The sequence below is a fragment of the Anopheles darlingi genome, chromosome 3 (assembly GCF_943734745.1).
Source record: "Anopheles darlingi chromosome 3, idAnoDarlMG_H_01, whole genome shotgun sequence".
NCBI lineage: Eukaryota > Metazoa > Arthropoda > Insecta > Diptera > Culicidae > Anopheles > Anopheles darlingi.
Window position 1 is genome coordinate 20,311,338 of NC_064875.1, and position 17,629 is coordinate 20,328,966.

The 17,629-nt window shown below is 50.4% G+C and overlaps 1 protein-coding gene across 1 annotated transcript in view; it reads left to right on the top strand.

Annotated features, from left to right (window-relative positions):
• Positions 1-16,621: 16,621 nt before the first annotated feature.
• The window catches only part of LOC125953770 (uncharacterized), a 39,850-nt gene continuing 38,842 nt past the window's right edge, over positions 16,622-17,629 (top strand). Inside the window, exon 1 of the mRNA XM_049683544.1 lies at positions 16,622-17,629. This exon is cut by the window's right edge and continues 1,156 nt beyond it. Within this exon, the coding sequence (XP_049539501.1) occupies positions 16,634-17,629 (996 nt within the window). The 5' untranslated portion in view covers positions 16,622-16,633.

A 17,629-nucleotide genomic window follows, 5' to 3' on the forward strand; every position in this document is an offset into this window, starting at 1 on the left:
GACCACGGGACCTCGGGACGAGTCTTGTTTTTCTTTTTTCTCTCTCTCTCTCTTCCAAGTTCGCCACTGATGGGACCCTTTCCTTGAGCTTGACTTTGATTATGTTTATCTAGGCTTTCTATTTGGACACACGATCTGGCCGATCACAAGAGGCGCACATCGGTTCTTGCAGCGGTCATTGCTGCTGCTGCTGCTACCCCTGTTCTCCGTTATTGATTTGTTGTTTGACGAAATGAGATCTCGTTTTCGACTCGTCCCGCTCGCCGTGGCATTCTATCAAGAATTCGGGGGGTTGTTGCTGTTGTTTTTCTTTTCTTTTTTGAAAAGTCATCAACCATCACGACGGTCAACCGGTCGGTGGTGCTGCACACTTGTGCTGCGTCACTCGCCGGCCATTGGGCGCCGTGGCCATTTAGCGGCAAACACTGGTTTACCACCACCACCTCCATTTCCTTGTTGTTGACTAATATTTGATTTATCCTCCAAACGAGAGCACAACGACGGCGATGGCGCCCTTCCCCGGTAAAAACGGTTCAACGGTTCGGTTTATTGATTTCTTATCTTGTGCCGGGGGATCTTTTGGAGTGCTGATGGCCCTTGGTTCATCGAAAGTGTCATAAAATTGAAATTGAACTCGGCTTCAAGTGAGTGAACCGTTCAAGTGAGTGTGAGGTCCGGGCTCATAACCATTTTCGTTAACCTATTCCAAGATCCAAGAGCACCATGGAGGCGACTCCATCGTCCGGCCTGGCGCTCGGTGGCCTACTTGGGATGGGGGCCGCCAATAAAGTGAATTCTTTCTCGCCGGAGGAAGGAGGAAAATGGTTGGAACGTTACATAAAATTGTCCCAGCACGCGGCAAAGAGTGCTGCACCCATGTTTGGCGTGTTCACGAACCGCGGACGAAGGTCTCGGTCAAAGGTATGGTAAGGGAGGGCCGACGCGACGAGAGAGACTTGACCGAACTCGGAGGCCGCCCTCTGGGCAATCGATTATCGCATTTCTCTGTCACCTGGCCATCGGTCGGTCGGTCGGTTGGTTGGTCGGTTCCCAAGGTCTTGCACGCCCGGGTTGTGGTTTATCTTCCGATCACGACGGGAACTGACGGGGCCGGGCGACGACCATCGAACCGATAGGCAACTCCCGGCCGTAGTCCAGCGTCCAGTTTGTCCCGGTTCGCAGGCAAACACGGGGCCAGGTCTGGGCCCAGGACCCCGAAGGAAAGGAAAGAGTAAAGGTGAACGAAGCGCCTTTCGCGAGCGTGAGCTTCATAAACGGCCGTTCCGATCGATCGGTCGGTTGCGGTCACTGGGTTTAGGGTCTTAGGGCTACATGGACGAGGGACTATATGGGTCGATGTCGTCCGAAGCGGAGTCGTCCGTACTACTACCACTACGTTCCAATTACGTCAAGCGACGATCGCGAACGCGCGCGTCGATGATGATGCTGATCATCGAACCAGAACCGTGGTCGCTGATCTAGCTACAACGTCCAGCTACACACGGGCTACGAATTTCCATATTTGGCCCGAAGGTGGCGACGAGGGTTTGACGCGCAAATTGTGAGATGCAAAGCGAGGGAGGTCACACCACCGAGATGCGATGCGATCGTTAGCGAAGCGATCCTAACGCCTAACGGTGTGCCCTGACGTGCTTCGGTTTTATGCAAACACACGCGCGCATTAACATTGGTCAGCAGCAGCAGCAGCAGCAGCAGCAGCAGCAGAATGTGTTGACGGACCATGAGAGCGGAGGATGATTTTTTGGTTGGTACGAACGCACACACGCACACAAGCGGCCCTGAGACACCTTGTTATGATCCATTGGACGACGGGCTCCGGGGGCATCGAATTGTGGAGAAAAGTGAGGAATGGCTCAATGGCCGACTGTCCTCGATTTGGACTTGATTTTGGTGCGAGGTCAGGTCGAGACGTCGTCATCGTCTAGAGGGAATTCTTCTCAATTCGACACATCATGTTACTTAGACAGCGTGCAGACTGTGGTAGAAGAGAAAGAAGAAGAACTTGAAGATGAGCAGTCTGGTGTCTGCGGAGTTTTAAGAAAGGGGGTAAGATATTTTATTTTTTTATTCCACATATCTTTTTATATTTTTTTCAGGAAGAATTCCTTTCCTCCTTTCCTCCTTTCCTCCTTTCCTCCTCCTTTCGAGATTATTGAAGAATCCTTTCGAGATTATTGTGATTGTTTTTAAGGATCAATGGATGCAAAACTTCCAATGATATTGATTTTTGAAAAACCGCTTTACATTCGTGGCTCAATGCATCTTGTTATTTGGAAGCTGTTTTCCCAAAACCCACGTTTTCTAAGTCAATGTCGAGTTTTCATACAAATGGTTGATATTTTAAAAACAAATATCTTAAACTAGTATTTGAGACAAAATCGTGAAAGGCATAACTTTTTAAACTTCAGAAAACTATTGAAAAAACGTGGAAACTCCACAAAATCTCGACGTGGCTACTTGGATAAACTTATAATCTAACAAAAGAATATTGATTCGTTTTACGATGATCCAGCTAAAAACTCGGAGCTTTAACAACCAATACAACCAGCATGTTGTTGAAAAGCTAGTGTTTAATATGAATTTTTGCCGAATCGTCGAATCGTTTCTTTTGAAAAAATCCTCCAAAATGGGCCTTTTTAGCCCGAAATTAACTTTAACGTCCCTTAAAAGCGAACGTTTTTATTGAGACCCCCAATAATCCCAGTGACCATGAACCTCCACCCGTTTGAAGTGCTTATAAGTCCGGGAGTCACTTTTTCTAAAAAAAAAAAGACTCTTCTCACTTATTCGATGTACTGTGAAGGAGACGCGATCGTAAAAACCATTAGCTCAAATTAAATCAAACGCAGAAGTGAACCCACGAGCAGCCGAGAAGCTAACGGATAGTTGGTGCAATTTGTACCAACTCCACAATACCATCGATGAATCGAATCGAATCGAAAAGACCAGACCGACCAAACACCCTCGCCCAAGATCGTTCTACTGATCGTGCTGTTGCTGCTGCTGCTGCTGCTGCTCTTGACTGGGCTTGAGGCATAAATTACAGCATCCCACTGCAATGTGTAGAAGCAGCAACAGCTAACGAACACGCATTGTGTGTGCTGTGCCAGTGTGTCGCCAATTGTTTGGAATCGACCAACACACACACACACACACGTTCACGTTCCACACTCCAGTACCTAGTCCAGTAAATAATAAAACACAATTTCCATACATTATTCCATTCTGCGTCTTCTGCGAGACGGTGTGTGACTGGCTGACTCGCTGGCTGGCTTCTTGAGAGGGCTAGACGATATACAGACACTAGATCTCGTGCAGACGACCAGTTTTGCTAGCGCAATCAGCAGCCGCTACCAGCAGCCGTAGATGCAAATAGCACAGGGAGGATGCTGCTCAGACGCTGCAACCACCTTTGTCATTACACACAGAGGTCCGGACACCGGGTGCATCGCTCTAAGAATGATTTGTATTTGTTTTCCACCCCCCCCCCCCCCCCACCGTCCGTGCACACCTTCCGCTTCTGCTTTGTCCATTTTCACGATTCACGACGCGGACACTCACTCGCATTACTTGGCAAGTTGCTGCGTCTTCTGCTGCTGCTGCTGCCACTTCTTGTTCTTCGATTCCTAACCACCCGGCATCAGCTCGTTTCCGATGCGATGCGTTCTGAGTGGTTCTACGGATGCACCACAGTACGGATGCGTCGTCGGAGTATGCAATTACAGCATAAAACCCACCGTAACGAATGGGTGAAAATCGGACAAGACGAAGCAGAGGTGCAAAGAGAGGATAGAGACCACCGAACCACCACCGAATGGTCGATAAATTAGAAGCGGGCAGAGCACGCAGGGGCGCAATAAAACCTGGCGCACTCCAATTAATCAAATGAACCAAGGACAGGCCGAGAGAGACCGAGAGAAGGTGCGCGCGGTCCAGAGGGTAGTAGCAGTAGCGGCAATAGTAGGTAATGTGTGTACATTAGATCGTAAAGCATAAAGGCACGGCACGCAATTGCGAAAGGGGGCTACTTTAGATTTATCTTCATTCTCCCAATTGCTCATCACCGCATTAGAGGCCAATCATTCCGGGGGGAAGAGGTACTAAATGTCGCCTAAAGGGAAGCAGTTCGACAGTTTCTATGGAGTGCTTCTTCTTGGAGAAGACTTCCACCCATACTGGAGAACGTCTTTCGCTCTGTGACCTCAAAGTATGTGTTGTTTTGCGAATGCAGCAGTCTCCTGCAGTCCCATCTTCTGGCACAAGGGACAGTAGGGGCACTAGGGCATCCTGCTCCCCGAGGCGGCCCATTGCCCGATGTGGGTCACACTTGTCGGTATGCTAATTTGAAGTATGAATCGTACGCTTTCGACATTTGTCGCCACCACATTCGGTTCCATCCAAACAGCCAAACCGACGCTCCAGCACGCGGTCAATGGTTCCACGGGCGTCCGCTCACCTTGAGGGTAGCTGCCGACGATAAACCACGAAACCCATTTCCATATTCCAGATCCGACGCGCCCAGATGCGACGATCCTTGCGCGCGCGCGCGCGCATTATCTGCGCACATACAACAACAACATGCGACCTCATGGTTGCATTTCATTAGACGGTACTAAATTCGGATTAGATTCGGACTTCGGCATGGGCCCATGATGTACGAGTAGCGCGCCAGCCCCCAGTGGCCCTCCGAATGTCCGAATGTCAAGTGTGCAAACTTCCGTACCCGGGTGTATGTTGTAGTAGACTTCGCCTTCGAGGGGAAAACAAAAAGCGCGTCCTCGAATCCTCAATCCTCATTAATATTCAAGAGCACTTTGGCCGGGAGTTTCTGCTGGCGGGGGATCTGACACATCCACACATACACACACACACAGCTCTCCCTCCGTGCAGGCTCACTGGTCCAGCTGGTCCGGGCGGAGGGTGTAACTGTAAATTTTAATTCATTCACTCCATTTAAGGACTCTTGGAAGCGAAGAAGAAGAAGGAGTCGGAGAGGCAGAAGCCATCCACAAGCCCCGAGGTGGGGGGAAGAGACGACTTCGTTCTGTTTCCTAAATGGCCTCCCCACCCCCCCCCCCCCCCCCCCACCTGGGGAGGATGCCTGGGTCCGTGTCGTAGTGCTCGATGCCCGAAAGCTCGAACGTTTCGCCACCATTTAATGATGCCCCCGAGAAGTTGCGCCTCATAATGATCGGAGCCAGGCCGGAGAAGTGTGCACTGCTAGAGGAGACCGCTAGCCCGCCTGCCTGCCGGGCGTGCTCTTCGCAAATTGCGATCTTCGATTTCCTTCCCCCGAGAAGACGAGTAGGGCGACGCTCGAGAGCACATCGACGAACACGACGCCACGCCACGATGGAGTGTGACCTTCGCCGTGGGCTGAACTTTTGTGCGAATTCCACGGCTGCGGATCCCGCGGCCGCGGCCACGTACTTGGCACTTCTGTCGAGAGAGGCCCGGTTTTAATTGAAAGCGGGTAGGAGCAGTAGTTCCCGGCATCATTAGATACAATAAATGTCAGAGAATGTCGCTACTACTAGCTGGTTGATCTGTAGTTCCACTTCTACGGCCCCCTTTCTCCAGTTCAAGGTCCTCAAGGTGACGCAGGGGCAGGGAATGCAAAGTTCGCCAACATTCTAGATCCATTTGGGACTCCGGGGATAGTCCAGTGTAATTACAGGCAACAGGCTGCTAGGGAGTTTTGAACTCAACCCGAAGCAGGCTACCATATTTGTAGATCAAGTCAACAGTACTTGGAGAGGTCATAGTTGGCCTCGTTTTCTCTCTGGACTCTCCGTTCTTTCTCCGTTCCGCTATAATCCATTGTACGGGTTTTTTGTGTGAATTCTTGAGGTGCCAAACCGGATCCTCCGGGATACTTCTTTAACACTCCCAATACCGACGAGTTCAAGAGGGTACGTCGGGCGTCTGGAAGCTTCCAAATGTGTTAATTATCCCGGTTTGGTCGTGAAACAAGAGCACGGAATTGGATCGCTTTATGATGGGAGCTAATTTGTGCTTGGCTGTTGGCCGTTCCGCCCAGTCTTCGATTGATTTCGGATGCGTCTCTATGCGTGTGGTGGCGCCTCGTGCGCCTCGATTAACTCCACATCCATCGTTCAATCGTTCTTCTTCTTCTCCCACACTCTCTGCTTCAGGCCTATGAAACAATTTCGACGCAACCTAATGAGACTTTCGTTGCGTTTTTATGGCGCGCGCGCGCGCTGCGATTAGTGCCACTAACTAGGCGATGCCCCACAACGATAAGCTCTCGGGATAACCCCTACCCCCACACAGGGAGCTAATTCCCGGTAATATGCAAACACAGTCCCGATGCTTCGCCCCCGAAAAATGTTTGGTTTTGTGCAACGGCGTAGCGTCCAGACCACTTCGACTGACGAAACCTAACGGATCCAATCGGAGTTCGCTTTACGGTACTAAGGCGCTTCCAAGACACTCTTCTTCTTCGGCCATCGGCCGCTGGCCTAGCGCTGGTCGTGGTTTTTGGCCGCCTCAAAACGATGCCAAAGGGCCAAACGATAAAACAAATGTGAAGAAGGTAACTGCCACTCGATGACCTAAGCGTAAATTGGTCCCCTTGGCTCCAGGGAGCAGAACGGAGAGAGAGAGAGAGAGGGAGAGAGAGAGTCGTTGCGTTCCAATCGAAAGATGAGCTTCTTCTCCCGGGCGTGCCAATTTAGATCCGCTTCGGCCGCCAAGAGCACGGTCCGCGGTCTGGAGTCCCGGTCGTGGTGCATTTCTCCTGAGTCATGCCATGGCCTGGCCGAAGTGGCCAATTCCAAAGTGCTCCTTCTTCTCCTGTCGGTGGCACGAGCCTGCTGCCCACCCAACTATGTTATTACCGGCGGGATGGGCGGATGGGCCACGCCGAGAGCCGCCGGGATTTTCGATAATTATGCGCAAAACAAAAAGACGCCTTCCCCTGAGATGTGGCGCGCGCGCCAATGTGTGTGTGTGTGTGTGTGGTTACGACATTCTGGTTCGAGGGTCATCCCGTCGATGAAGCGCGTCCGCGATCGCATCCGCAACTCCGCGTTGACCCTTGACGAATCGGAATGGTGTGTGTGTGTGTGGCGTGCTAGTAGATGATGATGATGATGATGCGTGGCGTTCACATACCGAGTATGCTGGCGGGGTGGTTGAATAGCTAAAGCATAGACTGTTCTGTTGCCCTCAGGATCATGGTATTGCACAGTCTGTGATCGCGGTGTAATTTCATCCCTACCCATCGCCCGGTGTTCGAGGCAGAAGGCAGCTTATTGGGCGCGCTTATTAGCCGCGTGCGAGCCTTCATTATGGCTTAATATTCAGAACCCTTGTTCTGCCTCGTGGGTGGGACTCGATTCATCAGCAGCAGCAGCAGCAGCAACAGCAGCAACAGCACCACCACGTACATATCGACAAATTGCGCACAAGTCCTTATCGTGAAGGAGTGAAGACAATAGTCTGGGATGCTGCGATTCTTGGGGAATTTTTACGAACAATATGCAGCCGATGAGGAACATTATTGCAACGACCAACTCATTCTTGAGTGCAGCCAGTGATGTATGCTAAAGCCTGTACCTGTTAGCATCAGGGTTCTCGTTTCTATTCACTGAAGTGACCCTATTGGTCACTTTTGGTCTAGTAGAATTCTTTGGCAGCGTTTTAATTGCAGCTGACTGATTGTTTAGTGATAAATCTAAGTATCAAAATTGAAGTACACCTTCAAAAGCTATCGCCGATGGAACGCGAAAGGTGAAACAAAAATCTACATACTCACATTGAAACCCCAATTTGGCTGAAGAAAATAGCGAAAAAATCTTGAAATTTCCTATCTCAACTCAAAAAACTATATTTAAACGTTGCTCGTTACTTAAACGTTACAATATTTAATTTACATTCTACTGATATTTAAAGCTTGGAACAGTTAATACTTGGCCGCACAAAATAGGTCATATATCAACCAAAAAATGACGTATAAAGAAAAGAAAGGTGTCATTTTGTAGGTTTTCTTATTGCCTTTTATAAGAAATATTGATGAAAATTATTCATTTGTTTTTTATATGACTTTTTCAACTTTTGCTTTGACATCACCCAAAAATGTTTGCACAGTACTGTAGGTCACAGCATTCGCCCTCGTGTTGCACGTCGCCCTCATTTTAGTTAGTTTTTATACATTTCTGATATACTTTTTAAGTTTCCTTATGATAATTGTCAAATAGAAATCGATGGAACGAAAATCCAGACATTTTTGGGCATTGATAGTTTTCCCTATGAAATCGATCTATTTGAATACAAAACATTAACGCCATACCTTCGGCAAGAACAGCTACCTAAATCATGCCAAACTTACACAGGATCGTTGGTGGACGAATGAAGAACAAAATCCTTTTCTGTAGACACTCTTTTCTCGAACAAATTTCGAATGAAAGTAGCCCTAATGGTGAAAACATTTGATTTGTCGCCACAATGTCAAATCCCACGCCAAATCATCATCTTAAGGGCAAATTTACCTCCGTAAATAAACCAAACGCTTCCTAAACCATTCCCTCTATGATTGGTAAAGTAATTTTTTTGCCTGGTATTTTTCGAAATGCATTTTTACGTTTGTTGCATCGTCCATCGAAATGCATGGTTTGAATTCGGCCAACTCTTGTTCATACAGCTTCCTAGCACGGATTTGGCCAATCAAGCTGTGCTCTAGCGTCCTATTTGGCTATTTTCTAGCTTTTATGACCTTAAAATTTCTTTTAAAAATATTTCCCGAACTGTTATGTCGACTGTCGTGAATTTTTCTTGGTGGCATCACGCTGAGAGATCCCTGGATTGTTGATTCAATTTTGTCTGCAGAATCGGGCATTCGTTACACTTTTCGGCTGTTTTATTGTGCCAAAATCAAGGTAAAAGTTCCCTCCTAAACTTTACATATGGTATTTTGAGTTTAGTTTGGAAATTTCAAGACTTTCGCGGTTTTTTCTCCAGCCAAATCCAATTTTTACAGTGTGTGTGCAGATTTTTTTTTCTCCCTTTGCGTTCCATCGGCGATAACTTTTGAAGGCATAGATCAATTTTGACAAAAATTTTACCACTAAATAAACAGACTACAATGATTAAAACGCTGTCAACGGAATGGCAAAGTGACCACTAGGCGCGCTGCAATGAGTAAACAAAAGCGGCCAAATATTAACTGTTCCAAGCTTTATATACTACAGATAAAACTGAGTAGAAAAGCTCTCAAAAATCCGGGGATTTCTTAGAGTAATTTTACAGAAAAAAATCACGAGGGACGCCATTAAAGTTCGGTAAATATGTTTGTGATCAGGTTTAAGGTCTAAGGAGACAATAGACTAATAAAGCCCTAAAATTCAATGAGATGAACTGAAGTACTATGCAAAAAAAATTGGGTGATGTCAAAATAGAAGCTTAATAATTCATATGAAAAACAAACTAATCATTTTCAACCATTTTCTCAAAGGCAATAAAAAATCTACCAAATTACACTTTTTTCTCTTTACGTACTTTCTTTGCTGAGATATGACTAATTCTGCAATCTACACTCCAACTGGTACAGGCCCTTATAATCGACGCATTGGCAGAGTAACTTCAATGCGCCAACAAGCGAGGTACCTCAAAAAGGTCACTTGAAATTGATTTTATGTACTCACCAGTACGCGCATAGAATAACTAAAGTCGATCCCGAGAACCTGCTTCAAGATCGCGCTTTAGCTTTATAGCATCAACCGCGCAGACAAATCCGGATGCGATCCGCTTACCAAAAACCAAAGCACATAAAATGCCAACCCCAGGTTGCATCACGACCGCATGACCGCATGTCACGTAACCCTGCACCGGATCCACCGGCGGCCACCGTGGAATGCAGCGCTGCTCGTTACGTTGCATCTTTCACGCGATGCGCACCGAGTTCAATCAAGTTCAAGTGCAGCAGTTGCACTGCACCGCTCGGGCCGATAAGGAAGTGCCCATGAAGGGCACGAGAGAGAGAGAGAGAGAGGGAAAGCGTAAAGGAGGAGAAGGCAAAGAAGGTGGTCCGTTGGGTCCGCCCGAAAAAGGGAAGATGAACCACCGAAACGCGATTCGATTGTTTTTTGGTCGCGCGGCGCAAATCGGCGTTTCCATAGCGTCGCCCCGCGACTGCCATTGAACTCCGCGACGTCGTCTACTTGGATCGTCTTCTTTATCCTCTCTCGAACGTGTACTCGTGTGTGTGTGTGTACTGGTGGTGGAATTGAAATCCAAGAAGTGACCGAAGAGATGCACTTTCGTTCAGAGCACGTCGCAGTCACCGTCGTTGCTGCCGTTGCTGCTGCTGCTGTTGTGTCACTTTCAGTCCGAGGTCCGAGGTTCACGTTCTTCGCCGGTTCCAACGAACGAGACTCGAGATGACCGATTGCACCTCGCACACACACACACACACACACACACACATACGATTAAGGGGACACTCTCTAAAGGGGAGGGGATACCATTTCGATGGTATTACTTTCAGGAAAATGTAAACCGAATGTTGCAAGCGACACGCCATCATGTGGACACCGAAGACGACGACGACGACGGCATCGAACGACCACCAGACACTCCAGAAGTACGCTCCAGCGAGAGGATGCGGCAATCTTCCGCCCAGATAACGATAATAAATGATTCCATTCTCTGTATGTGCATCTCGCTACCTTCGGCAAAGGGGACTCCGGACACACAAAACGAAACTATATGAATCCCGCCATCGTCGTCGTCTTCGCTGTTGTCTCCGGTGACTCTGGTCGAGAAGACGCTTTTCCGAAGCCGCTGTCACTGATCTGCAGACAGCCCGGGAGGTCAGAGCCGCAGCAAGTCTTTTAATTACTCGCGCGACGCGCGAAGATCTTGCGAAGAAGCAACTAATGAGTGCCACACACACACACACACACACACACACACACACACACACACACACACACACTACCTAGTCACGGGGGTCCCTCCTGACCACCACCACCACCACCACCGGCGATTCTGGTCCTCTTCCTCGATGATAATTTATCATTTCTAACGAGTTGTTTCAAGGTTCAAGGCAGCCTTGGACGGGCCCAAAAATGGCCCCAAACGGCGACTCCACTGGGCTGTGGCGATGGCCGTGAAATTCTGCGGAAACGTGATCGCCAAACCATCAAAACTGCATTCCTGTCCTGTCTTCCTGCACCCTTGCAGACCACTTGCAGACCGCGAAACGATCGAACGAAGCAGCAGCACCAGAAGCAGAAGATCCCAGATCCCGCGAAGATGTGTGTGTGCGCGCGCGCGCCCGGCTGCGGGATTGAATTCCAATTTTTAATAGCATCCGCTAATGGTCCGCGAGAAATCATAAAATTTAGACATAAAACTTACACGAGGATTCCTGGATTCCCGAAACACAGCGAGCGAGCGCGGGCACCACGGCTGCATTCTTGCGCCGCTGCTGCTGCTCCTTTCCTGCCATTGCATTCGTTTCGTTCGCAGTATGGAGTGCCAGGTCTTCTCGAGGGAGCATTGCGCGTAAGGATGAATCATACGGATGGGATGCAGCGGGGAGACTGTAATGAAGAAGTCCGCCTTTTTGCGCCGGAGCCGGGACCACATCCCCATTTGGTACACATTTATGACGGCTACACGATTCGTGTCTGTCTCTCGCCACCCCTCTTCCCCCTTCCCGGGAGCCTGTTGAGCTCTTGAGTTGGGGCCACGAAAAACTGGCCAGATTGGATTCCGTTTTGTTGTTCCGCCTGCTTTTCGTTGTTGTTTTTTTTTGCTTCGTTGCTCGACTCGCCGTGAGGCTCGAGAATCGCAGTATCCTGAGATGTGTGTAGATGTGTTGCAACAGCATAAGCGAGATAGAGAGAGAGAGTGCGCGAGCGCGTCTGCAAAGTGCGCTTCGAATGTGTGACTTCAAAAATCATTTATTTTAATGAGTCTTTGTGTTTTTTTTTTCCAGCGAAGGTTGTGAACTGCCATGTCTGCGTGTGTGTGTGTGTGTGTGTGTGTGTGTGTGTGCCAAGAAATGATCCACTTTACGCACTCCATTTGCAGTAGAACCTTCAGCCGGTCGGCCCCCAAAGGCGGGGCAGTACATTGTGATTAAACTCCCAGAAATCATTCTCCAACTGCCTTAGAGGAGGGCGGTTGCCGCTCCATTTCCTACCTTGGACTGGCCTCTGGTCACACACTGTCTGTCTGTCGGTCCGTGGAGTGTCATTTCAATTCCACTTCGTTCACTGATGCGACCCTTCTTCTTCTCCTTCCTCTTCGTTTTCCTTTTCTTCACCTAAGAAAATTGAAATGAAGCAACTTCCCGCCGTTTCTGGTGGTGGTGGTGGCGGACAAAGAGCAAGATCAACACCTTCCGATTACGATGGCGACGGTCCCCGCTTGATATTCTTTTGGAGCTTATAGCCGCAACGCAGCGCAGCGCAGATTGCAGAACAATTGATAACGCCACGGGGCAACGTGACAGCTTGGCTTGGCATGTGTGCAGCGGTGGCGGCGGCGGCGGTGGTTGTTGTTTGATTTTGGAGGCCAAAACGAAGCGAAAGCGACGAAGAGCGAATTGTTGCTTCATCACCATCACCACCACCACCACCACCGGAACATGTGACGCTAGGGGTGGTTTCTGGGGGGCTAGCATGAAAGGGGTCGCAACCGGAACGTGATTCATAAATATGCATGCTCGGTGTTTGTGGGGTTTTCGAGTGACATCGCCATACGTATCTTAATTTCCAAAAAACAACACACACACACACACACATACTCATACGTCCGCAGAAGGATGCACACAGAACGTCTCGAGACATATAATCAAACAGAGACAGTGAGCAAAAGAAAGTAATAACAAAGCGAGAGAGAGAAAGATGCATAAACAGGGAACACGCACGCTGCGCGGTCATATCTTTATGCTGCTGCAACGCTCCTAGTAGGCCGTGTCGCGTCGCGTCGCGGACAGTTTGTTCTGTTTGCCCTTCCTTTCGGACACTTTTACGACACTTACCCGGGCGCGGTCGCGGGCGCTTTATTGAATTACGAACACGGACACAGTCCCACAGCCCGTGGCCAGGCGTTCAATCTGCGCGCAATGCGCAAAGCAAAACGGAGGAAAATTTGGGCAGGAATTGGACCCACGGGTTTTTATGGCAGGCCAGCAGACAGACAAGGCAAGGCCAGACCTTGCCAGGCCATGTACTGTGTGCTCTTCTGCCGAGGAACTTCGAGGCTGCGCCAAAGAACGCCAAAGCTTATCGATGACGATCCGGAGGTCGATCTTCTTCGCTTCGAGGCCCGCAATGCCAATGACCTCTCGCCGGATGATCTCGCAGGACCGGGTGTGTGTGTGTGTGTAGCAAGACCTGGAGTGCACTTGCTGCTTCCGAAAGGCGACCAAAAACCGTGACCCAGGCAGCAGCAAGTTCGATCTTGCTCCTTCTCTCTCTCTCTCTCGCTCCGTTTCTGCATGGACGAGGGATTTCCGAGGACAGATCGTGAGTCGCGGAGTTGGAAAAACAAAACTCAAAAACCAATCCAACGCGTCTGCACACATACACACACTGACACACACACACAGACACACACGTACACAGTATTGTATGTTGACCGGGAAGAAAGAAATGCAATTGCAAAACGATGCAGTCACGGATTCGCAGTTGGAGTAACATTGTTGCACTTGTTGACCTCTGCGCTCATGTCTCGTGTTTCGCGGAGGGTGGAGCGGGGCACAGAATTGCCCCCCATCCCTTTTCAATGACATCCGGAGCAGGAACGTGGATAAGGATAAGGGATTCCTTCCATTCGTTTCGTTCTTTGTTTGTTTCCGTCGTTCTCCTGTTCTGCTGATCAGTCGACCGCTTGACAGTCGTCGTCCGCGACGTCCGCCATGTCGCCATCGATGGGGAGGGAGATTATTCAATCATTCGTGGTCCGGAAAGGGGTCTCGTCGACCCAACATCCTGTGATGTCGTGATCGTCCCAAGCAACGCGGAACACTATGCGCTCCAGGGGCAAACCAAGGGTCATTAGATGACTTAAGACTGACTGCAGGTCATAACTGACGCCGGATAGGGAGCCAAATTCCTGTCCGTCATGCAGGCTAACAAGCGGGCAATCAAACGGTCCGATCGCGCGATCCAGACTCCACGGATGGACACAATCATGATGATGCGCCGCGCTCGACCAGCACGCCCAGAGTTCGTCGAACGACGTTCGATCTTGCATATGAGTTCTTTGGTCGTTCGTTCGTTCGGTCGTTCGTTCTCGTCGACCGACGGCGGGCGAAAGAAGTGAAAACGGGAATTCTACTTTCCTTTCGCCGGTCCCGGGTCGCACCGGGTGAAATCATTTTCACTCCACGCCCGTCAGGTTCCAGGGGCCTCTCTCTCTCTTTCTTTCTCCCAGACTCTAAGTGGTTCTGCCAACACCCTTCAACCGCCCTTTGGGTTTAGAGTCGGTGGGATGTGGAACCGGACCAATTGCCACCGGAAAGTGTTGAAGAATGGGAAGGCAGCGCCTCCATACGTAGAGAACCAGATCGATAGTGGACCCCGGGAGCGGTTGCAAATGAATTGCGTCATCGGCGTAGGTCCGGTTACGATCCGAACCCCAGAGGGACGTCAAGGGGGACGTCAAGAATTTTTCCCATTTTCTACGACGACGCATAACGGGTTGTCTGGATGCCCGTTTGCGGATAGGTTGCTGGACTAGAACCCAAGAACCGGTAGCCGCAGGGTGGGTGACCAGCCGGATAAGCCGGATACTGGTCGGTAACGGAAAGCACAGACTCTCTCGGTGGAGTCCTCTAGAGTATCAGCTCTGGAGGTACGGAAAACGGAAACGGAAAGTGTTTCGTAGATGAGTATTGTAATGAGAAGCTTCCCCCAAGGGACCCGGGAACTCCCGGGATTTTTTAGTGCCAATTCTCTGACGGAATTACGTTGCGCGTCGCAAGAGTAATGACCGATGACAGACACGCCAGCGCATGGATTTTGATAGCCCAACGTGAAGAGAACGTGTTTCCGTGGGGAGTACCATAGGAGATAAGGAACGTGCAGTTGGCGTGCGGAGACACTTTTAGGACCCCGCTTGATGCCGGTTTATGCGCGGGGAACTAACGGAGTTAAATGATGCATAAAACGCGCGATGTGGTCCTTGGGCTTACCGTTGACTGATTGGATTCTACGGGAGGCTTTACGGGTTACAACGGGTTCGACGACAGCGATAAGCGTAACGGTACACCTGTTGCAAAGCGTTATAGATGAACCTGGAGTAGAAGAATCCTTCAGGTTGGTGTCGGTGTCATTCAGAAGCAATGTCGCTACCGAACCTTCATGCAAATCTGTCTCTAAAGTGCGCTCTCTTTGTACTTCTAGCATAGATTTTAGTGAATGTAGAAGGAGCCAACGCATCTTCTCTAGCATCCTTTTTCTTATAGACCACTTCTCGTTCCAAAATCCATAAAAAAATTGAAGAGGTTACAACTGATTAGCTGATAATAGTGAATACAATTAGCTCGTTAGGTTAGCACTAGGTAGTATCAAGGCAGCAAACACCTACATTATGTAATTATCGGTTCATGACCTTGTGACGAATGTACTGCGTCACAAATTCGTACTATTTGCCACCAATTATCTAGCACTTCATGCTGAAGGATTTAGATACTAGGCTTGTTCACCTTATTAGAACAAGGTGTCTATACTCAACTAATATCTCACATCCTCACAGTATACCAAGATCTTGGATTGAGGATTTAAGACAACGAAGTCCAGTCCTAATGATGCAATCCACTGATTCACTCGCTCTAGGAATCAGCGACCGCGAAGCACGCTGTTATCCAGAACCAACGCTCCAAGCACAATCACCCAAGGTATCATGCATAACACGCCAATCGGTTTTTTTTACTCCATTACCGAACCAATCCCCAATCGGTTCTTACTTCATTCCTTCGCCCGGCAGAGTTACTCCAGACCTCGGGCTTCGCGTGGTTTAAAGCGAGAGTTCGGACTCCACGAACGGCGAATCGGTTCCACGAGATCCCCACGATGCAAGCGTTCGTTTGCTCCAATCGGCACCACGCAACTCACCGAACACCGATCGGACGACTGCCGAGGGTCTCAGCAATGCCTCGGTAGACCATCGGGATCGGGTCCCGCGCTCGAAGGGTTAACTTGCGTACATCTCGCGCGGTCTCGATGCCGACTTGCCGACTCGTCGCGTCAGTTTTCAACCGACAGCGACTGAAGGCGGAGGTCCCGTTCGCGATTCGCGTTCCCCTTGCAGTACTTCCCACCCGGGTGTGCCTGTGTGTCTGTGATCTGAGGATCATCTTCTCCTGTTGAAAGTGACAGTCCAAACCCCCCCGAGTGTCTGTGTACCATGTATACCCCTCAGCGCCCAGTGTGAGGAGACGCCACCTCCTCCGCAAGTGTGTCCGGATCCAAGTCGAGTGAGTCGAGCAATCGGGGTTGTGTTGCTGCAGCGCGCGCGCGTCTGACGTCCGCGTGACGTTGCAGCATCCAGTAACGGGGGAGGGCGGCCTTAGGGCGGCCTGCATGAAGTCCTGCTCCTCGACGACGCGGACGCGGACGACGACGACGGAGCGATGGCTCGTCGACCAAAGCGGTCGGCGCTGGTACTAGCAGCGATCGCGACTGTCCTAGCGGTTACCCAACAGTGCGCGGAAGATGGTCGATCGCGATCTTACGGTGGTGCGGTGGCCAGTGCGGTCACGGTCACGGCTAGTGCCGAAGCCGAGGCGGACCTGACGGTGGCCGAAAGCAATCATCATCCACGGGCAGCTCTTCTGAATCTGCCCAAGTTCGGTGATCGACTTGCACCTCGATCACGTCCGGCTGTGGAAGAACCGGTGGCACCGGTGGTAGTGCCCGGTAGTACGGGGACCGGTAACAGTGGTAGTGGTAGTGTCGTCAGTAGCAGTAGTTCGGTCGTTGGTAAAACGGGTGGCCGGCAAGGCCGTGGTCAACAGTTCCCGGGGCGTGGACCACAACAGAACGTGCACCAGCAGGCGGACATCAAGCGCGCCGACGTAATGCTGGTCAGTTCGCGCAGTGCCAAGGGTGGTGTAGGCGGTCAGACAGTAGGCCAACAGGACCTCACACTCGCCGCCGCCGCCGACGACGAGGACGAAGAGGTGGAACAGGAGCCCGAAGAAGAAGACGAAGAAGAAGGTGACGATGTGGAAGAAGAAGAGGATGATGAGCAGGAGCAGGAGCAGGAAGCTCCAGCGATCGCTAGAAGTGCAAGTGCCGAGTTCCGTGGACAAGTGGCACGTGCGGATGTGCCCGCAGGAGACCGAAATGACCTACAGGAAGTAGAAGAGGAGCAGGAGCATATAGTGAGCCGGGGTCCCGGTCCCGGTCCCGGTCCGGGCCTGCCGCTCGCGGTAGTGGTAAGTGAGGCGTCGTCGGGCGGTGGCGGTGTCGTCGGTAATGCGTCATCCCAGGCCCAGGCGCACCGGTTAGAGATGTCGACCGAGTTCTTCGTCGTGCCATCGACCGCGGCCTCCGCGGCATCCCGTTCAACGACCGTTCGGCCCGGGGGCGTCATCCTGGCCGCCCGCCACCCGCCCAGCCGCGAC